General features: G+C 39.3%; 1 protein-coding gene across 1 annotated transcript in view; it reads left to right on the forward strand.

The window, feature by feature from the left end:
- The window catches only part of pa2g4a (proliferation-associated 2G4, a), a 31,358-nt gene extending 8,365 nt beyond the window's left edge, over positions 1–22,993 (forward strand). Inside the window, exons 2-13 of the mRNA XM_073070943.1 lie at positions 565–693; positions 2,190–2,295; positions 4,877–4,946; positions 9,612–9,704; positions 10,532–10,595; positions 14,800–14,878; positions 15,860–15,938; positions 17,883–18,016; positions 18,104–18,198; positions 18,942–19,069; positions 20,827–20,886; positions 21,693–22,993. Coding sequence (XP_072927044.1) covers positions 565–693; positions 2,190–2,295; positions 4,877–4,946; positions 9,612–9,704; positions 10,532–10,595; positions 14,800–14,878; positions 15,860–15,938; positions 17,883–18,016; positions 18,104–18,198; positions 18,942–19,069; positions 20,827–20,886; positions 21,693–21,758 — 1,103 coding nt within the window. The 3' untranslated portion in view covers positions 21,759–22,993. The remainder of the gene's footprint in view (positions 1–564; positions 694–2,189; positions 2,296–4,876; positions 4,947–9,611; positions 9,705–10,531; positions 10,596–14,799; positions 14,879–15,859; positions 15,939–17,882; positions 18,017–18,103; positions 18,199–18,941; positions 19,070–20,826; positions 20,887–21,692) is intronic.
- Positions 22,994–23,371: the final 378 nt, after the last annotated feature.

Genomic DNA, 23,371 nt, shown 5'->3' on the forward strand with positions numbered 1-23,371 from the left:
CAACATCCACAGCTCTACCTTCATCAATCATACTTGTCATCTCATCAAAAAACTCAAGTTAGTAAGACACAACTTGCCCCACACAAAGTCATGCTGACTGTGGCTAATTAGGCTGTGGTTTCATGAATCCTATCCTTAGGAATCCTCTCCAGTAACTTCCCTACCACTGACATGAGACTCAATGGCCTATAGTTTCCAAGATTGTCCGTCTTTCCCTTCTTGAATAATGGAACAACAATAGCTACTCACCAGTCCTTCTGTCTGTCAGTGTTTCAGACAAGAATTGACCAATATTTTTTTTTTTTTAAAAACGTTTACATTCTGTGGCTGTAGCAGTGCTGCTATTAGTCATGAAGTTACTGCAAAGGTAAGATTCTTACCAACTTGTTTTATTGGTTTCTGCTTTCCATGCCTGGTTTCTTGGTAGAATTGGATAATATTATTTGAGAGGCCAGATCCAGATCCCCAGGTGTTATTTCTATAGATTCTACTGAATTAGTAGACTTGGCATTAATGAATCATGCTCAAATGTTGCTGCTGTTAATGCATTGTGTCCCTTTGCAGGTGTTTTGAAGATGGTGGTGGATGCAGCAAGGGTGGGTGTATCTGTTGTAAGCCTGTGTGAGAAAGGAGATGAAATGATCATGGAGGAAACGGGGAAAATCTTCAAAAAGGAGAAAGAAATGAAAAAGGGTAAGAGACACTTGATCCTGAGTTTACTTTTAAAGTGCACATTGCTTGAGAGAAAGGATCACTTTGAGGTTGTTGTGGTTTTGTGTTAATAGCTTCAGGAACTTCTGCTCTAAAGCAAATCTTTTATAAATATTGAAGTAGAAGATTTAGAAAATTGCAACAAATGAAGTTAAGCTGTTGTTACAATTGTGTAAATTGCACACTCGTGAGACTAATTCAGACCTGTCATCTCCCCATAGCTTAGTCCTTGCTCCTTGAATTGTGAGGCTTGCTGGACTGTCATGCATAATACAAGTTGTTTTGACAATAATATGAATGATCAAAGTATTTGTAATACTCAGCCATCAGAGTGGTGGAGCCTCCTCATTTGTTTTATAACAATGCTAAGCTGTGGTGGTTAAATTTGCTCCAAAAACTAATCTTCATAGTGTTAGTTGTGTAAATGCCTGTACTCTTTAACCTTACTATAAATAGATGTAGTTATGAGAGTGAAAGTGATAACAATGCCAGCTTATGTGTTAAGGGAAACTTCTGGTCCTGGCTATAGTTGTCGTGATTGTATTGTATCCTGTTGCTGACCTTGGATAGAGAATCTGAAAAGTACAACACAGAAACGGGCCCTTTTGGCCAACCCTGATGCCAATTTATGCTAATCTCATTTGTTCACATTAGGACCATATCCTCTACGCTTTTCCTCTGAGCACCTGTCCAAAACCTTTTTTAAATGTTGTAATTGTATTTTCCTCCACTTCCTCCTCTAGCAGTTCATTCCTCATAGCCACCACCCTCTGTGTGGGAAAAACTTCTCCCCCTCACCTTAAACTCACACCTTCTAGCTTTAGGTTCCCCTGCCCGAGGTAAAGAATTCTGGGCTTTCTCAGGTCACCCCTCAGCCTCATTCATTCCAATGTAAATAAACCAAGATTATGTAATCGCTGCTCATAACTCTAACCCTTAACAGACTTCTGCTATCTACGACTCAAACATTTATGACTTCTTCAGATTAGTATCATACCACTTGTACTCCCTTTCAGGTCACTGGTAAACAATAACAAAGGTCTCAACACTGATCCCTGCAATTCAACACTTGTTGCAGACTTCCAGCCAGACACTCCCATCTAACTTTGTAGCCATTGGAATGGATGAGGCTGAGGGCCTCATGTATGAATGTCATACAATTATGACATTTAAAAAGGCTTTTGGACAGGTACTCAGAGAGGAAAAGCGTAGAGGATATGGTCCTAATGTGAACAAATGAGATTAGCATAAATTGGCATCAGGGTTGGCCAAAAGGGCCAATTTTGTATCCAGTTTGTAATCTGTTTGGTGAGGCAGAGGGATCCTGTGTTGCCACAATGAATCAATAGCCCTGTTCTAGAACAAATTCAGAAGCCTAGTGCTTTCTATTTAGTTTTATTTATGCTTCCTGTATGAAGTTGACTGAACATTAACAATAGTAGTCTTTTTGTAAGTAAATGGCTTGTGTTCCTTTAAAGGAATTGCCTTTCCCACGTGTATATCAGTGAACAACTGTGTCTGCCACTACTCTCCTCTTAAGAGTGACCCTGACTACGTCCTGAAAGAGGAAGACCTTGTTAAAATGTAAGTATATTTTTAGACTGGAATGCTATCTTAGATTTGATATGTAGGGTCTCTCAAAAAAAATAGTTTTGTCAATTGACAGAAAACTGTAAAGTTTGTAGTGTCCTCAGCAGGGAATAAAATACTTTTTTTTCCCCCTCAGACAAATGTCAGAGCAGAAAACTTTATTCTTGCACAGTGAACCCAGACACGTGGTTGTTTTAGTTTTAAACAGCCTCTGGCCTAGCAAATTACTCCGTTCAAGAGTAATTAAAGATGGCCAATAATGCTTGTCTATTTTTTCCTCTAAAGTCACATTTTTGTGTTAGATGTTGGCCTGTTAAATGTGATTTTTAGAAAGCATCAAAAACTTCCAATAAAATTTCTGTACAGAAATCTAGCTGTGCATTGTTCAGAACTTTCTCAATTGAAATCGTACATACTATCCTTTTAATGTCAACTTATCATGCATCCTGTATCAAACATTTTGGGTTCAAACTTTACTCCAGAACTTTAGCATATGATTTATTTACTATGGCATTTCAGCATAGAACTGAAGGAGTGGGAGATAATCCAGAGGTGCCATCTTTTTATGTGATTTTTAAATCAAGTATGAATGTTAGGGTGGGTGTAAAGGATTTCAAATGCTGTTCAAAGAACAACAGGAACTATTGTCCTTTTCTTAGTTGAAATTCATACGCCCATCTTCCAGGAGTTGTTATTTGTCACTAATCCAAGTGGAAACAATGATCCACTTCACTTTTGTTCTCTCCCTTCCTCCTCAAAATCCGGAGGTATGGAAGAAGTTGTAGTGACCTTATCCAAGCCTTGACTGACAAGAATAGACAATAGACAGTAGGTGCAGGGGTAGGCCATTCGGCCCTTCTAGCCAGCACCGCCATTCACTGTGATCATGGCTGATTATACACAATCAGTACCCCGTTCCTGCCCTCTCCCCATATCCCTTGACCCCGCTATCTATAAGAGCTCTATCTAACTCTCTCTTGAATGCATCCAGAGACTTGGCCTCCACTGCCTTCTGGGGCAGAGTAGTCCACATATCCACCACTCTGTTTTTCCGCATCTCTGTTCTAAATGGCCTACCCCTTATTCTTAAACTGTGGCCTGTAGTTCTGGACTCACCCATCAGCGGGAACATGCTTCCTGCCTCCAGTGTGTCCAATCCCTTAATAATCTTATATGTTTCAATCAGATCCCCTCTCATCCTTCTAAATTCCAGTGTATACCAGCCCAGTTGCTCCAATCTTTCAACATGTGACAGTTCCGCCATTCCAGGAATTAACCTTGTGAACCTACGCTGCACTCCCTCAATAGCAAGAATGTCCTTCCTCAAATTTGGAGGCCAAAACTGCACACAATACTCCAGGTGGGGTCTCACCAGGGCCCTGTACAGCTGCAGAAGGACCTCTTTACTCCTATACTCAATTCCTCTTGTTATAAAAGCCAGCATGCTTTCTTCACTGCCTGCTGTACCTGCATGCTTGCTTTCATTGACTGATGTACAAGAACACCTAGATCTCGTTGTACTTCCCCTTTTCCTAACTTGACTCCATTTAGATCGTAATCTGCCTTCCTGTTCTTGCCACCAAAGTGGATAACCTCACATTTATCCACATTAAACTGTATCTGCCATACATTTGCCCACTCACCCAACCTGTCCAAGTCACCCTGCATTCTCATAACATCCTCCTGACATTTCACACTGCCACCCAGCTTTGTGTCATCAGCAAATTTGCTAATGTTACTTTTAATCCCTTCATCTAAATCATTAATGTATATTGTAAACAGCTGCGGTCCCAGCACCGAACCTTGCGGTACCCCACTGGTCACAGCCTGCCATTCTGAAAGGGACCCGTTAATCACTACTCTTTGTTTCCTGTCAGCCAGCCAATTTTCAATCCATGTCAGTACTCTGCCTCCAATACCATGTGCCCTAATTTTGCCCACTAATCTCCTATGTGGGACTTTATCAAAAGCTTTCTGGAAGTCCAGGTACACTACATCCACTGGCTCTTCCTTGTCCATTTTCATAGTTACATCCTTAAAAAACTCCAGAAGATTAGTTGAGCGTGATTTTCCCTTCATAAATCCATGCTGACTCGGACTGATCCTTCTACTGCTATCCAAATGTGTCGTAATTTCCTCTTTTATAATTGACTCCAGCATCTTTCCCACCACTGACTTCAAGCTATAATTCCCTGTTTTCTCTCTCCCTCCTTTCATGAAAAGTGGGACAACATTAGCCACCCTCCAATCAGCAGGAACTGTTCCTGAATCTATAGAACATTGGAAAATGATTACCAATGCATCCACGATTTCTAGAGCCACCTCTTTAAGTACCCTGGGATGCAGACCATCAGGTCCCGGGGACTTACAAGAATGACCCTAGGTTAATCTTGGATTTTACACTTATACTGTTTGAAGCATTGGAGCAAGCTACTGTTCATTCTTGCGTATTTGTCCTAATGGCAGGATGGGGTGCTTTCAAAATTCTGAGAAAATGCTACACAAAAGCGTGATATTGTCTGTGGGAGTTGCAGCTGTAATTTATGCAATATTTTATTTTGTTTTCCCCCAACAGTGATTTGGGTGTCCATGTGGATGGATTTATTGCTAATGTGGCCCACAGTTTTATTGTTGGTGTCAGTAAGGTATGTTCATTTTGGGAGCTCAAGCATTGGGTTATTACTAGTATGTTGTAACTGTTTGGAAAGGAATGATTTTGGCCTTCTAGTTAATGAGGCTGCTTCTTAGATTAATAAGACTGAAATTTGGCAGCACGGGTGTAATTAATTTTCAATTCAAAATTTTTTTTAAAACCCCAATTTATTTATTTATTTGCAAGTTGATCCACTTAACTCCTGTAATTTAAAAATAAAAATCTGTATCTTGGTTGGAACAGAGAAAGCAAATGATCTATTGCCAGGCCTTTCGCATTTGTGGCTTAAAACTGTTCAGTGAAAGGGTGACTGTTACACTGGTATGTCTACACAAGGGATTGGAGCCCCTTGTTTTCCTTGTAGCTTCTCCGTAGCAGACTGGCTAAGTTCAGTTGCTCAACACAATGATTATGGGTACAAATTTAATTCTGGCCATCTTTTGGCAGAAGATGCTGATACTAAAACTCTGCAGTGATTTCAGAAGTAAACTGGCCCTGATCTCTTAAAGACAGATGCTATGAATCTCTGTGCTGATTCTTTTGGAATTCCCCACTTTGGATAGTCTGATTATCAGTATTTACCCTTTATAATGAGATGCCCTACAGAGTAGCTGCATAGCTACATAATATTCTGAAGCAATATTGAACGTTCACTCCTACATTTACTTTCCCCTTCACTAATCCAGCTGGTTCTTAAACTGAAATTCACAGCAGCTGTGTACATTAAAGTTGATTATATTGAGTTTGCATTTGAATTCATTGTCAGTTATTAAAATATAAAATTCTTAGTATAATGTTGTGACCAATATCTTCGGCGAGATGGGTTTGTTGCCATGTGATGGGCACTCTTGGAACTGGGACAAGCAACGGATAAGTAACTATGAGTTAGGAGCAGAATTTAGTCACTTAGCCCCTCAAGTCTGCTTTGCCATTTAATTCATTATGGTTTGTTTGACTAACCTCAACTCCACATTCCCCTGTAACCACAGTAACCTCCCAGTCCTTATTAGCTACCCTTGCATATAAATAAATAAAATATTCAACGGTGGAGAGGGCTTTACCAGTGATGGACTGGGCTATATCCATTACTTTTTGTAGGATTTTTCATTCAAGGGTATTGGTGTTTGCGTACCAGGCTGTGGTGCAACCAGTCAATATACTCTCCACCACACATCTATAGAAGTTTGTCAAAGTTATAGATGTCTTGCTGAATCTTTGCAGACATCTAAGGAAGTAGAGGTGCTGTCGTGCTTTCCTCATAATTGGTAACACTGAGGAATTTAAAGTTACTGAGCCTTTCCACCTCTGATCTTCCGATGAGGACTGGCTCATGGACCTCTGGTTTTCTCCTCCTGAAGTCAGTAATTAGCTACTTGGTCTTGGTGACATTGAGTAAGAGGTTGTTGTGGCACCACTCAACCAGATTTTTCAATCTCCCTCCTATATGCTAATTCCTTGTCACTTTTAATTTGGTCTACGACAGTGGTGTCTTCAGCAAACTTGAACTTGCCTATGGAGCTGTGTTTAGCCACAAAGTCATAAGTGTAAAGTGAGCAGGGGATAAGCACACAGCCTTGCAGTGTACCTGTGCTGATGGAGATCATGGAGGAGATGTTGCCAATCTGAATTGACTAGGATCTACAAGTGAGGAAATCAAGAATCCAATTGCTCAGAGTTATTGTGGTCAAGTTCTTGAATCTTATTGATTAGTTTTGAGGGGATGGTAGTATTGAATGCCGAGCTGTAGTCGATAAAAGCATTCTGATGTAGGCATCTATGATGTCAAGATGTTCCAGAGTTGAGTGAAGAGCCAATGAAATGGCATCTGCTGTTGACTTCTTGTGCCAGTAGGCAAATTGGAGTGAATCCAAGGCCCTTCTCGGGCATGAGTTGATGCGTTTCATCACCAACCTCTCAAAACACTTCTTCACTGTGGATGTAAGTGCTACTGGACGATAGTCATTGAGTATGTTACCATGTTTTTCTAAGACACTGGTATAGGTGAGGTTGGAACCTCAGACTGCTGAAGCGAGAGGTTAAAGATCTCAGTGAATGCTCCAGCCAGTTGATCAGCACAGGTCTTTAGTATTCGGTCAGATACCCCATCTGGGCCAGATGCTTTCTGTGGGTTCACCCTGCTGAAGGGTGCTCTTGCATTGGCCTTGGACTGAAAACACAGGGTTATCAGGGGCTACGAGAGTTTGAAGGTTCCCCCTTGATTTCACTTTGTTAGAGATTCAAGCCCTGTCACGGTTGTTGAGCATCCTTCATAGATTCAAGTTAAATTCAGAATTACCACTTCGCCCATGAGATAGCTTTATAAAGATCGTCCCTAGACCTCGTGTAACTCTCTTGGTCGTCAGACTTACAGGCTTTTGATTTGGCCCTCTGCAGATTGCAGAGCTCATGGTTCATTTTGGTTGGGGAAGACTGAATGATTTTGTGGGGACACACTCATCTGCGACCCTGTTTATAAAGTCTGTGACAACTATGGGGCATTCATTCAGATCCTCAGATAAGTCCTTGGACGCAGCCCAGTCCACCAATTTGAAGAAATCCTGTAGCCACTCCTCTGCTTCCAGCAACCACCTCTTTTTTCAAATCTTTGGAGTCTTGTTCTTTAGCCTCTGGCTGTACGCAAGTGGGAAAAGGACCGCCAAGTGATCAGATTTGCTGAAATGCAGTCTGGGCGTGGAATGATAGGCATTTCTTATCTTCATATATCAGTGGTCGAGTGTGTTTGGACCTTTGGTGCCACAGGTTATGTGCTGATGGTAATTGGGCCAGGATTTCTTCAAACAAGCCTGATTTAAATACCTAACTATGATATGAAATGCTTTGGGGTGGATGGTTTCTTGTTTGGAGACAGCATCTTGCAGTATCTCAAGTGCCTGATCACAGTTGGCCAATGGTGGTATGTAAACTGCGGTTAGGATCACGGAGGAGAACTCTCTTGGTAAATTGAACAGTCAGCATTTGATCATTGGGTGTTCAAGGTTGAGGGAACACGAGAATGACAAAACTGTCACATTGGAGCATCACAGAGAGCTACATAATCTTACTCAAACGGGAGACCCCCTTTTTTTAATATAGTGGCTCCAGATTCTCCCATAAGAAGAATTGTCCTTTCCACGTTTATCTGTCAAGACTCCTCAGGATCTTTTTCTGTTTCAAATATTTTTTACATTTTACTGTCTCATTTTTTTAAATTTAAGATGTATTGAAGTAGGATTTTTGAACTAATCTCCAAAACATTGTGCATCATGTCAAATTAAAAGAAAAATTCCAAACCAAAATTGTGAAGCTGAGAAAGTATTCATCCCATTTGTAAATACTATGGTAACTTTCCTCAGGTGCAATGTATGAATTACTTTACTGACTCACCAAATTTACTGATGTAGAAAATTGGAAGATGCTCTGTTGTTTTCAATGAATTTATAAGAATAAATATCCCCTCTCTCTGTAAGGTCCAACAGTGTGGTAGATTTTCAACAGACCAAACCAAAATGAAAACAAAAGAGCATTCAAGACAAATCAGGGAAATGATAATAGAGAAGCACAAATCTGGGGAAGGGTACAAGACCGTCTTAAAGGCACTGAACATACCTCAGAGTTCAGTGCAGTTCCTCATGGAAAAAGTGGGCAAAATATGAAACTGCAGCCACACTGCCTACGTCAGGCTCCCCCTAAACTTAATTGCCAGAGAAGAATGGCACTTGTAAGAGAGGCTACTGTGATGTCAACAGTCACTGAGTGAGCTGCAGCAGTCAGTGGCTGCAACTGGAGATGAAGCTCATGGCTCCACAATCTCTAAGGCCTTGCATAAAAAGGGTACTTATGGAAGAGTGGCAAGGAAGAAGCTCTTTTTTTTAAAAGCCACAGTCATAGGTGTAAGCAATTAGAACAGGGGGTTAAGCACACATCCTTGTCTTCAATATACACGCATATATATCCTTTGGTTTCATTGTGTCCTTTTCACAACTTATCTTCTTGCCCGTCATCTGCAAATTTTAGCAAGGATACCTTTGGTCACTTCCTGAAGACATCAAATGTTTATTTGCCTGAACTACTGTCAAAGTAGTGAGTGCGTCACTGGAGCATGATGCTGACTTCTGATTTTTCTTATCCTGCATCTTAGTTAAGGGGTTGATGGAATTGTATCGAATTGGCTAAAAGCAATGTGCAGTGATAGCTCCCAGCACTTCTTTTTTTAAAAAAAAAATAAAAACATAAATTGGGATTAAATATACTTTAGTTTGGATTTATCTAAAAGCCTGTTGCAGCTACGCAGGGTCTGACATTAGAGCCTGGTTCCTTAAAGTTATCAGACTAGTTTCTTCTTAACTGGCTGGAATGTCTGAGCTGAAATTACATGTTATAGGAGCAGAATTAGGCCATTCAGCCCATTGAGTCTGCTCCGCCACTTGATCGTGGCTGATGTATTTATTTTTATTATTTTTTAGATTTTATATTTTCCCCCTCAACTCCATTCTCCTGCCTTCTCCTTCTTTGATGCTCCTACTAATCCATTGTCCAATTTTTATTTAGATAAGAGTTTTGGCAAGTTTAAAATAAATAATTCTTGGAAAGTATTGCATTCAGATTATGTCTATCATTTGGTCTCTCTTTTCCTTTATCAAAATACTTTGTTTTCCAGGATAGGCCTGTATCTGGTCGTAAAGCTGATGTCATTAAGGCTGCACACTACTGTGCAGAAGCGGCTCTGCGGCTAGTGAAGCCTGGCAATCAGGTAAGATTACTGAAAAAGGAGATTAAAACAAAACATTTTGCTCTAATAAGTGACTTGGCAGTTAATATAGGATCATTTTATTGTTATTTTTAACATAGACTATTGAAATTTATGTTGCAGTGTTCACTAAACTCTGCCTCTACCCGCCCCACCCTCTCACAGATTTCTATTAAATAATTATTAACTAATAGCAACTAGCTCTGATGTTAAAGTTACTCTCTTGTTCTTGATTTATTGCTTCCCCACCATCCCCAAGAGGATATACCTTCTCCATATCCAATCAAACCAAAAACATTTTGAGCACTTTGATCAAGGAATACAGGTTGAATTTGTGTAGCCTTTTTTTGTAACTTAACCCTTTAAATCCCCATGTTCTGGTGAACTTGAACTGCACGCACTCTAAGAAAAATGCAACCTCTTCAAAATACAGTGCCTGTAACTGAACGCAATCTGACAAGGCTGGATCAAAGCAATATACAGTTGAATCATAATTTATTTCTGTTTGTGTTTCAACTTCTTCAAATATGGAACTAAGACTTGTAACACTTTTTCAACTTTTCACCCATGACCATCTCAAAGTCAATCATGGTGCACATGTGTTACCTATTTTCTTTCCTATCTGCAGTATGTATTAGATTTCACCAAGCATTGTTCTATCCATATTTATATTTTAGTCAACTTACTCTATAATTTCTAACTTGCCTTTGAGAGGTTTTATTTGGAGCACAATTAATTATTGTTGGAAGCCAGAATTGTTCTTATTTATTGACTTTTTATAGGAATATTGTTACTTAAGTGGAATTTTCTTGATTTCCTTTTAACCTTAGAACACTCAAGTGACAGAAGCCTGGAACAAGATTGCTCAGTCCTTTAATTGCACTCCAATAGAAGGTGAGATGTTCAATTCTGATCAGAGGGGAAAATAATGTACGATTTTCAATCCTAAAAACAAAGTCTCACTTTCCTGAAGTGCTTTATAAACTGGAAAAAGTTTTTGGTGTGAGGAATGCCATATCCAGTGACTACGAGGAACATCCACACTTTGCAAGTGGGAGCAGGGTTTACTTGGTTATGTTTGAGATGGAACTGTAGTTAGAAGATTGGGTAAACTTGCATACTTTCTAAGTATTGGAGAAGGTGACACCCTTTGCTGCTTGGCTCAAATACTACACACAGTGGATCTGCTTTGCAGCAGATTGCAAGTACTTAGTCTGAAACATTAAGATGCTGGCAGCCATATTTTTGGTCCCCTTCACTAGACAGTAATACATTCCCTGTGGTTAATAGATATCAACATAATGCAGACAGGTCCTCTTAAATTATGAAGCAGTAACTTCAGTTTGCCCACTGTTAAATGTTAACTGTGGTTAAAGAAGGTGGGAATAAAATATGACATTTGGGAGAGACTGGTGAAAAGAAGAGGTAGCTTCTGTTTTTTCCCCAAAAGGCCAACATCAGTACAGTAATTGGAAAGAATCTGGGCCTAGCAAATAGTTCTACAGAATCGAGTTGGTTTGGTTTGAGCTGAGAAATGGCAGGGAACAGAAAATATTGATGCACGTGTGTTTTAGGCCTCTGAATTTTTGTTATGATAAAAGTGCATTTAATGGATAATATAATTATAGGGGAAAGCTTTCATCTCCTTGTAGACTGAGAATGTTTCAGGTTGAGGACCCTTTGTCAAAATGTTTTGTTAACTTAGTCCTGTGCAGTGATAATTAATAATCTTGTTTGGGGTGGGGGTCCAATAGACAATAGACAGTAGGTTCAGGAGTAGGCCATTCGGCCCTTCTAGCCAGCACTACCATTCACTGTGATCATGGCTGATTATACACAATCAGTACCCCGTTCCTGCCCTCTCCCCGTATCCCTTGACCCCGCTATCTATAAGAGCTCTATCTAACTCTCTCTTGAATGCATCCAGAGACTTGGCCTCCACTGCCTTCTGGGGCAGAGCATTCCACATATCCACCACTCTCTGGGTGAAAAAGTTTTTCCGCATCTCTGTTCTAAATGGCCTACCCCTTATTCTTAAACTGTGGCCTCTAGTTCTGGACTCGCCCATCAGCGGGAACATGCTTCCTGCCTCCAGTGTGTCCAATCCCTTAATAATCTTATATGTTTCAATCAGATCCCCTCTCATCCTTCTAAATTCCAGTGTATACAAGCCCAGTCGCTCCAATCTTTCAACATGTGACAGTCCCGCCATTCTGGGCATTAACCTTGTGAACCTACGCTGCACTCCCTCAATAGCAAGAATGTCCTTCCTCAAATTTGGAGACCAAAACTGCACACAGTACTCCAGGTGGGGTCTCACCAGGGCCCTGTACAGCTGCAGAAGGACCTCTTTACTCCTATACTCAATTCCTCTTGTTATAAAAGCCAGCATGCCATTAGCTTTCTTCACTGCCTGCTGTACCTGCATGCTTACTTTCATTGACTGATGTACAAGAACACCTAGATCTCGTTGTACTTCCCTTTTCCTAACTTGACTCCATTTAGATAGTAATCTGCCTTCCTGTTCTTGCCACCAAAGTGGATAACCTCACATTTATCCACATTAAACTGCATCTGCCATACATTTGCCCTCTCACCCAACCTGCCCAAGTCACCCTGCATTCTCATAACATCCTCCTGACATTTCACACTGCCACCCAGCTTTGTGTCATCAACAAATTTGCTAATGTTACTTTTAATCCCTTCATCTAAATCATTAATGATTATTGTAAACAGCTGCGGTCCCAGCACCGAACCTTGTGGTACCCCACTGGTCACAGCCTGCCATTCCGAAAGGGACCCGTTAATCACTACTCTTTGTTTCCTGTCAGCCAGCCAATTTTCAATCCATGTCAGTACTCTGCCTCCAATACCATGTGCCCTAATTTTGCCCACTAATCTCCTATGTGGGACTTTATCAAAAGCTTTCTGGAAGTCCAGGTACACTACATCCACTGGCTCTTCCTTGTCCATTTTCATAGTTACATCCTTAAAAAACTCCAGAAGATTAGTTGAGCGTGATTTTCCCTTCATAAATCCATGCTGACTCGGACTGATCCTTCTACTGCTATCCAAATGTGTCGTAATTTCCTCTTTTATAATTGACTCCAGCATCTTTCCCACCACTGACGTCGAGCTATTAATTCCCTGTATAAGGTAATATAAGGTCTATAATTCTGTTTTCTCTCTCCTCCTTTCTTGAAAAGTGGGACAACATTGAGGAAAATGACTATAATAATAATAATAGAATTTTACATTAAGATGGAAATTGGTATTGTTCAGTCTGAAACCAAGGTTTTCAATCTAACCAAAGGATGCTGTGAAAGTATGAGAGCAGGTTGGCAATAGTAGATTGGGGAAAGATATTAAATTAGACTGTGACATTCCTTTAAGGCAGTAAAGTGTTTTTTAATAAGGTATTATTACACATTACAGGCAAAGTTAAAGGTAGCCTTTTCCTGAGATTTAATACATTTTCAGTTGCCAGAAAAGGCAATAAGCCTGTGGATTGGGTGCATTTTAAAATGAGGCTAAACTGGCAAGAAACACAAAAATGTGCTCAATGAGCTTCCGTGTATGTTCTTAAAACCAAAAGAGGAAAAGACCACAAAAGGAAAATATGGGTTCCTTACATATCAGACAGGAAGATTTTATGATAGGTAAGGATAGGGAAATTGAACAAATACTTTATTTAGGTAAGAAACAGCGTACCTTCCCAGGAAAACTAGGGAATAAAGAGTGCAATGTAAAGAAGGCAGCAACAGAAACTTAGAATTGGTTTTAAAAAAAAACTGCCAATTTCCAGTCCTCTGGTCTACATTCCAGAGCTTTAAGTAGTGGCTATTGGAAATAGTGGCTACTTTTGTTATCACCTTCCAGAACTTTCCAAATTCTGGATTAATTCTTACTGATTGGACAGTAGGAAATATTCTACTATTTTAGGCAAAAGGATGAGAATGGTTCCCCTAACTTGGAGGGCACAGTCTTAAAATATGTGGTAGGCCATTGGGGACCAGAATGAGGAAGGGTTTCTTCGCTGTAGTGAAACTTTTTTAATTCTCCAGGCATCAGTTACACACAAACTAAGGTGGATGTGTTTGAGTATTAGAGGAATTGAGGGATGTGGGAATGGGGGGGGGGGGGGGGGGGGGGGGAGGAACAGTGTTGAGTTGGAAGACCAGCTATGATCTTTTTGAATGGACTGCTGCTACTCTCTTTTTGTTTAAGACTGGTGCATTTGTAACTTCCTTTTCTGTGATCTGTAAGTATTAAAACTAATTAGCTGAGAATGTTTGAAAGATGTGTCCTAAACCATGAAACTTAAAACAGTGGAATAATATTGAATAGTGAGCTGTTGTTTGTGATGCTGGGTTCACTCTTGTACCTTGCCCAAGTTGTTCATCAGGTATGAACCTATGGTATGTTACAACTGGTATTATAATGAGGTTTCCATCAAAGTTCACTGGGCTGCAGTTAGGATCAAGTAATTTAGTGTTACAATTCCTCATTCAGTTTTGTTGTGGAGCCCATTTGATGCCCCAGTGAAAATTAGTTGTGTTTGAATCCAGGAATTTCCCAATCTTCATAGATCCACTACTGAAAATGGAATGCTTGAAGCTGGGCTTCAGTTTAATATTTAGTTTAAGACATTGAGTAATACAGTACATGTATGAATTCATAAACTTTAATTCTGTCAAGAGTGCTGCCAACTAAGCTAACCTCCATGGCATTTAGAATGTGAATTATGATTTTTGAATTGGAATGTTAGCCCTAAACCGCCATTCCAACGTTAGTGGATGCTGAAGGTCCCGCGGCACCATTCAGAGTCTAGTACTGTGGCCAACATTCCATCACTGCCAAATGCCGTCCAAGTAGATTAATTGTTCATGTATCTTTATTTCCCAATTGTTGCAATTTTTATTCTGTGGCTAACCTAATTATAATTCTGGTATTCAAAGAGTAAATTGCTGTCATTGAACCTCCTGGATCACGCAGAGATGTTACACAAGTTTAGGATAGATGGTCATTTTAAGATCTGGGATGGGGGCGGGGGCAGGTGGTTTCAAGCCAAATTTAAGTTACACTTATTTCTGTTCAGGCATGCTGTCACACCAGCTCAAACAACACATTATTGATGGGGAGAAAACAATCATACAGAACCCCACAGATCAGCAAAAGTAAGTTTTAGAAAACTTTGCTTTTTATTACAAATGAAGTAATGTACCTGTAAGAAAATGCTTGAGAAGTTGATCTTCGAGATGACATTGTCTTAAATGGTGTCTGCTTTGTCAATAGCACTTGGTTGTGGAAGGTGGCTTGTGGATAGCAGGGCTAATGTTTTAATTGGTGTTGTGCACTGGCAGACAAGAAGAATGCTTGGGATTTGCCAGCAAGCATATGGATGAAAATTGAAACAATAAAAACGTGCAATCATAGAATCATTTGGCACAGAAATGCTCCACACCAACTGTGATACTTGTCTGTGGTATTCCCACTTAACACATTACGCCTGTATCCTTCCATGACTTGGCAAGATTCAATACTGCTCAGGGGTGTGTTGAATCTTGCTTTACTTTACCTTATAAATAATTTCAGGCTGTTTGACCAGAACTTACTGAATGTAGTAGTAGCAGGTGAATGTTATAAGAATTAAATACAAACTCATTTTAACAGTGTGACACTGAGTGTGTGATGTATTTGCAGAGTGAGTTTTTCTAGGTAATGGATTGGCTTGAAATTATTCCCAAGATTGAATGCGATGCATAGAAACAGGTCATGTAACCATCTGAGTCTATGCTATGTCAGACTATGGGATTACACTGTATATATTCTAGAACTGTATTTTAATCCTGACAACATTCTTTTAAAGTTACACTTTAACTTTTCTATTGTATTTATTTCATTTCTGTTAGTTTGGTGTCCAAAACCAAAAGCTAGAATGGTCATGTACAAATTCAAGATCATGTCTCCTGCCCTTTAGGTACAAAACCAAAGAATACTGTGTATCTTTTGTTCTTTACTCCATTTAAAATATTAGCCTGAAAGGTTCACTCCCCCACACCCCCCCCCCCAATTTAGCAGTGATGTGCATTGATTCCAATCAATTCTAGATTTTCAAGTTCTTCCATCGCTGATGGTCTGTTTGTTTTCTTGTAAAGGAAAGATCATGAAAAGACAGCATTTGAAGTACATGAAGTTTACGCTGTTGACGTATTAATCAGCACTGGAGAAGGCAAGGTGAGGAGTTGGTAAATAACAGGCCATGAGTTTGTTTCCATTTGGGTTAGAATGAAATGTTTGTTCAAATGAGTATACCCTTAGCTGTCTGGTATCCAAAAGCTTTAGGGTGGAGCTGGGGTGAACGTAGAACATAGAACAGTACAGCACAGTACAGGCCCTTTGGCCCACAATGTTGTGCCGACCCTTAAACCCTGCCTCCCATATAACCCTCCACCTTAAATTCCTCCATCTACCTGTCTAGTAGTCTCTTAAACTTCACTAGTGTATCTGCCTCCACCACTAACTCAGGCAATGCATTCCACGTACCAACCACTCTCTGAGTGAAAAACCTTCTTCTAATAGCCCCCTTGAACTTCCCACCCCTTACCTTAAAGCCACGTCCTCTTGTACTGAGTAGGTGCCATGGGGAAGAGGCGCTGGCTGTCCACTCTATCTATTCCTCTTATTCGAGGAGGTGGGGAGAGATGGGGCGGCAGGGGTGGAGTTCAGGTTGCATTGGTAACCTGAGAATCGAATTGGTAACAAACATTACTGTACATCAAACAGTAGTATTGTGTGCATAAACCTTTAAATTGCTGAAATTGCCTGTCCAAGAAAGTACAATAAAATACAGCGAATATAAAATGAATGACTGTACTTTTCATCATGTGAAGTCAAATCTTCAATGGCTGATCTTAATCAGCCTATAAATGTACACTGCCCTTGTGTATAATGTAAATTAAGTGACTTCAAGCTTATTTTTGCACAACAAAAAACTGTTTGAACTTATTTTCGTAGAAGTGTAACAATCTTAAGTATGCTCTGCAAAGCTCTTTATGCCTGAACTGGGCTAAGCCACCACTTCATTCTTAATGTCAAAAAGGCAGTCTGTGAATGTTAAGCAATTTTATAAAATTGCTTAATATTCTTAGATTTATTTTGGCAGTTGCGTCAGCATTGTGGATGCATAAATATAGATAAACATTAGGTTACTTTCATTGGAATTATGAAAGTATTCTCAATCTATGGCTGGGAAAATGGCCTTGCAAAACTTGCGTGAGAGTGCAAAAATGTTGATATGTACTGGTAAGTTTTCGCTCCCAATTTAATTGTATGAAGAGCAATGATATGTACATAAGTCCACCATGGAGTATAATCTGAGGTCTATTCATACATTTGGACATAATAAACTGAAATCTAGTTATATGTTTTGTAAGCTTTATCTTAGGAAATATGCAGACATAAATCTGAAGTATTTCTGTTAATGTAATGGATATTCTGGCATTTATAAAAGGAGTGTGGGCAGCTTGAATCCAGTTTTGCAATACTCTACAGTGCTTAAATTTAAATTTTCTGTCTTTCTATAAAAAAATTCAGAGCTGGTATGAGATTAGCTGAATAGTTAACTCCATAAAAGCCTCATTGTTTCCCTGAGGTAATGCTTTTTGATACTGTTACTAGATTAAGATTGCTCAAACAATTTTATTCATATTTCATATCTACCTTATACCACTAATATTTGATTGATATTCTTGCTTTTAGATTAATTTATAGCAGACATATTTTTAAGGATCTTGGCATATACCATATTTTCTTGTATATGCTACTTTGCAAATAATCTAGTGAGCTAGAAACTTATTGCAGCAGTCTTATTTTCCCCAAATGTTTTTTTTATTGCAAGAGGTGTTTATTTGCCATAACAGCTTTGAACAATTTAACCAGCAATTTATATAAGTTCTGTGACTAGAACTTCCCAGGTGGCCTTTATTTAAAGAGAAGAGAAATTGTAGGATGCATCAAAAATTTGTGTTTTCTTTTTGTTTGTTTTCCAACAATGGGAAGGAAGAGGCAGATTTAAAATAGCTGGGAGGTGGAATGAAGTTCAGTGGATTTGAACTATTAACATGCTTATGAACGTGCGCATGTATAAACACAAACTCCTTAACTCTGGTATGTCTTTAGGCAAAGGATGCTGGTCAGAGAACAACTGTGTATAAGAGGGACCCAACACAACAATATGGTTTGAAAATGAAGACTTCTCGTGCCTTTTTTAGTGAGGTTGAAAGGAGGTTTGATGCTATGCCCTTCACTCTGAGGTAGGCCTGATATTAAGGATGTAGCTGCTAAGGTTTGCAATTGCAGATTCTTCAGGATGCTGGTAAAGCTAAAACTTCTTTTCAAAGGGCATTTGAGGACGAGAAAAAAGCCAAGATGGGAGTTATGGAGTGCGCAAAGCATGAACTTCTACAGCCATTCAGTGTACTATATGAGAAGGAAGGTAAGATCCTCTGAGAACGATAGGTCATCCCCAGGTTATGATAGGGTTCTGTTCCTGTTACTGTCACGTGAACAGTTCGCAAGTCAGAAATGAGGTTGCGAATCAAGATCCCACAGCAGAAGATGCCTGCAGCAACTTGCAAATCCATCCCACCTATTCCCCAGACATTTATCCTTGCGTATGTGCTGTATGCAATTTGGACTTTTGTAAGCTGGAGAGCGCCAGTAAAACATTGAATGATTTAATTGTGGAAGTTTGCTTCCCTATTTATTAAGTGGTGTTATGGTATGGCCTGTTGCGATAAGAGGCCATTTTACACCTTGTTAACTGTGTGTTGGATAAGATTCTGTGGCTGCTGGGCAGTTGCAAGTGTCACGTATAGATGGTTATTTACATGCTGATCTTAACCCACTAGTAATTGTGTTGTTCACTGCTGATTACACCATTGTGAAACCTGGCTCCTAAACACTTTCTAGCAGGGGTTTGGGCTGTCGTGACAACCCACAGATCTAGGTTGGACAATATCCTGTGCCTTGACTGAATTTCATTCTCAAGTGGTACATTTGAAACTCAATTTGATCTCAACAGCTTTGATAGTGTTGTAATTTGGTTAAAATATACTGGGTACATTTAGTGTGTGCATTGATTTTGGATGCTCTGATGCCTGAAATGGTGTTGTCATTTCTTTATATCTAAATTTGAAGTTGTGCTTTACTTGATGTCTGTTCTTTGTGCTTCCTCAGGAGAGTTTGTGGCTCAGTTTAAGTTCACAGTTCTGCTCATGCCAAATGGTCCAATGAGAATTACCAGTGGAACATTTGAAACTGAACTTTACAAATCTGAATTGGACATTAAGGATCCTGACCTAAAGGCAAGTGATACAACCAAGCCTCTAATTTTCCTTAAATCAAAGGCAGATTTCAAAATAATATAAAACTTTACAAAGTGATATATCAGTTTTGAAAGTTTTTTTAAACCCTTTCTGTTTATAATGTTTTTGTTCTCCAGTTCCATTAGGAAATGCTTTGGGTTTTCATGAGCTTGCATTACTGTCTTGATTTGCTACTTTTTTTGAATATCAACTGAAGTGACTTATTACCTCCTGAAATGAGTATTGTGTTTTTTAAACAAATATATCACACTTGGTTTATCATTGATGGACCTGTGTCTAAGTTTTCAATCTGTGTGATAGGTACAAGCCTAATTGGAATACAGTGAATTCGGGTTATTTGGGACACATCGGGACCAGTATATTTTGGCCCAATTGGCTGCCCTAATTAGCTGAAGTTTTATGGAAATAGTTATAAAGGTTTTTTTTAAAAAAAAGACAAACTACTGTTTTTAACTGAGAAACAAATTATGTATTTAAATTAAATGCAGACAAATTAGAACACTACCAATGCTACTTCAGTACTATAAAACTGTATTAGCTCCTAATAAATATCAACAGAGGAATTCATCCGGTATACGCTGCTGTGTACGGGGTGTCCAGGGAAGGATAGTATCTCTGGTGAAGGGGCTTGTCATGTCCATTCTCAGACTGCTCACTTAGCTTTGGTCCCCACCCCAGCTCTCACCTGTGGCTCCAAGTAGCTGTTAGCATGCGACAGCAATCACACTCTGGTACATCACATCGACAGGTGGGCTAAATCAGGTGAGGCTAGCTGGTGGGCACATGACTGACACTAGTTAGAAACTGTTTGCCTCCAATCTCCTGTCCCAATTAAGCAGCACAGTGTCCCAAATAAACAAATGTAATCCCAGCTGTTTTTTTTAATTTGTGTTTGTTCTTTAAGAGAGTTGTCCCAAATAAGCGGCTGCCCTGATTAATCAATGGATCAATTAACTGGAATCCACTATAGCTGACACCTTGATACAGAAGTGGCTTATTCTCTTTTCCCATATATATTGTTTGACCTGGGTATTCCCAGCAATTTATCTTAACATATCCAGTTTTAAGAAGACTGGAAATTATGCCAAATATTACTGTACTGTGCAAAAGTCTTGGGCAACCTAGATTTTTTGGTACGTGTGACAATAATAAACCAATACCAATTCACAAAATCAACAGTGGTTAACAGGAGCCCAATAGCTTCATGACTATCAGTAATAGATACCCAAAACTCCAGTTCTACCAGAAATAGGCTTAGTTTTTGTTTTTGAAAAGACAGTTGTGAGATAGGAACTTGTTATGATTGTTAGTGGACTAATATCCATGAAAGCACATTAGTTCAGTGATGTTCTTCAAGAAAGAAACCTGTATCTGTTCTGACCTTTATATCACTCTGAAGCTTTGGAAATCAACCACCTTGCTAAATGCATCCAAATGAAAAAGCCTAGCAAATTATCCAAGGGGTGATTTGGGGTGATCAATAAATGCCGCACTAGCCACATCCTGTTGCATAAAGGTAACTTCATCTTTCCCCTATTCTGTCCAATGTCCATCAATTCCATTTTGACTCCTCTACCAATCACTTGCATGTGGTCACGGAAAATATCCAAACACAACTTGTCGCAATAATATTTTAGTACTATACTTAAAATAATTCTTGATGTACAAAGAAGCAAGTCTTTTTTTTCTACCTCTGTTACTCGCATTAAAATTAGTCTTTTTAAATACCAATTTAGGCCTTACTTCAAAGTTCTGTTAGCCGAAGGAATCAGAAGAGGAGGAAGAAGAAGAAGGTGGTAAGTAGCATGTTTTTAGAGCTCATTGATAATGCATCTGCTTTCACTTCAGTACCTATAAGTGGATTGTGTTCTTGATATTCTCAAAGTTGTAAGTTCTCATTAATCTCCCCTTGTAGAATGTTGTAATTTTGCCAATTTTTGGGGAAGGAAAAATACTAAATGGCAGTTTAATTGCCAGAGTAGAAGTAGTATTGACTGCACATACATTTCAGATAAATGGAGCTTGCTGTGTTCAATCAGGCTACATGATTCAATATATTTCTATAAGCACAATGGAATAAAAATTTTTAACAACTATCCCCATACAGTAAAACAAAAATTATGTTGCAGTCTAACGTGATTCTTAATAGATTAAAAGTCATGATTTGAAATACTCCACGTGACTAGTGGTTCTATTGGATTACTCAGGTCAGCTGATCTTTCTTAAAAAAAATGCATAAATACAGTGTAGAAAGTGGTCATCTTATCTAAAAAAAAAAAGCTTTTCTGTGCCTGAAACCAAACTTTCAAACCAATTAATAAGACAACTGCATTCAAATGAACAATATTTTTGAATAGATATAATAAATAACATCACAGGACTGCAGACCACCTCAAAACCAAAATTAAAAAATATTTCTGTGAGGGTTAAAATGTCTCCAGTAGTAGTTTTTGCCATGCTTAGAGTCTTTTGTTTCCTCTATGGTCAGTAGCATAATTAATGGGCCTCAAGGTTTGAGTTCCCCTTCTCCCAAGGCTGTGGTGGGAAACGCATGTGTTGGTGAAGCAATAATTTAATACACTTGTATGTCTCTCATCTCCAGGCTTCCCAGTGTGGACTCTCTGCCACCACTGGCAGCACCAATGAGGAAAATGAGACTGGAGACTGACCTCCGGTAACCATAGCCCCAGAACTGACCTGACCTTCCTTTGACATACTGTCTGTACCTGATGGCGAGATCCATCCCCCAGTGCTGTTAGGGTACAGCTTGTGGGACCCTTTTCACCAGCTCCTATATTCTTACATTGAGGGAGGACCACAGGACTCGCATTTATGACTGCAGACTACTTCCAAAACAAAATAAAAAAAAAACAAAAAAAAACTTTGTGCTATTTGTATGGTTTTATATTTTCTATCCAAGTGAGAGCATATGGCAGAGGGTAATTGGTATTGGATACTGAAAGGTAGCTGTTTAACTCTTAACGCCAACCCTCTTTGCAATAGTTTCCCTTGGGTGTTTGTGTAGTCATCCAACTTGTTGGCTATTACTGCTTATTGAGACAGCATAATAGACATCAAATGCTGTTGGGTCAGAACTTGGGGTGGGTGGAATACAGCCGGGGGGGCGTGGAGTTTCTTGGGTTAAAACATTTTAAAACTGTATAGCTTATTAGAAGTCAGTTTCCACCTTTTTTTTTGTATCCAGTTTTATGAAATATTGCCAATTTCCCAGTTTACTTATTGTGGTTCTAAATAAATGCTGCATGTGTTTATGGTCTTTTCTCCAGTAGAGTTTTCTGTAGACTCGAAACAGCTCAGGATAAACTGAAAACATGCATTTCAAAGCTATTATTAATTATCCCATGTAATTCAGAAGGATTCGGCAATTTCCGGGAAACTGGAACATTTAAGAAAATTAGCACTGCATTTAATTGTGACCCTCTGTGAATGATGGGCCAAATAACTATTGCAACAGACCAGTTTGGAGACCATGTACATTGTTTCTGTACTGTGAAATGGCTGCCTCTTTCTCTATTTCATATTTTTGAGGAAGAGGGAATTTACATTTTACAGACCTGATTTGCAGGATTGGAAGTGTACTTGTGAGCACAGGCTGGATTGATGCAGATTTGTATTATATAATAAATTGTGTGGTTCTGTCTGATTTTAGTGTCTTTAACGATTGGCTGATATTCTATTCCCGGTTGCAAATGCTGCCCCAACCTTTTTAATTTAAGAAAACAAAAATAGCGTGCAGCATATATACCAAACTGGAATAAGAACTCTTGTTGTGTTTGCCCTTGCCATCAATGACTTCTCTGTGTTTGTGTGAGATAGGAGCTCAGTGTAATACCATGATTTGTTTTGGGTCACTGTGGGGATTAAATAAATAAGTGAATATTACTTCTGTACTTGGTTTGTCTTGCTTCATGTCCCCTACCACTGGCTGCAATGCCTTCCTGTCATTAAAACACTCTTGGTGTAATATGGTTCTGGTTATAGTAGATGACTCCCATCATGTTTGCATGCCCCAATATTCCCCCCCCCCCCCCCCCGATGTTGATAATGGTTCCTGTGAGATTACACCACACTACTACTACCACCACTCAGTGTGCACGACCTTCACAAGCAACAGTGCTTCCTTGTTCATCTCTTGCCCTGGTACTCACTCTGGAGCAGCTGCTAGGAGTAATCTGGCACTGTTAATGCAACATGGCAGGTGTTTTTTTTAAGTCATTTGAATTAAAAGAGGGAAAAAATACTCAATTTGAGATACTTTTA

Source organism: Hemitrygon akajei, chromosome 18 (assembly GCF_048418815.1).
Source record: "Hemitrygon akajei chromosome 18, sHemAka1.3, whole genome shotgun sequence".
Lineage (NCBI taxonomy): Eukaryota > Metazoa > Chordata > Chondrichthyes > Myliobatiformes > Dasyatidae > Hemitrygon > Hemitrygon akajei.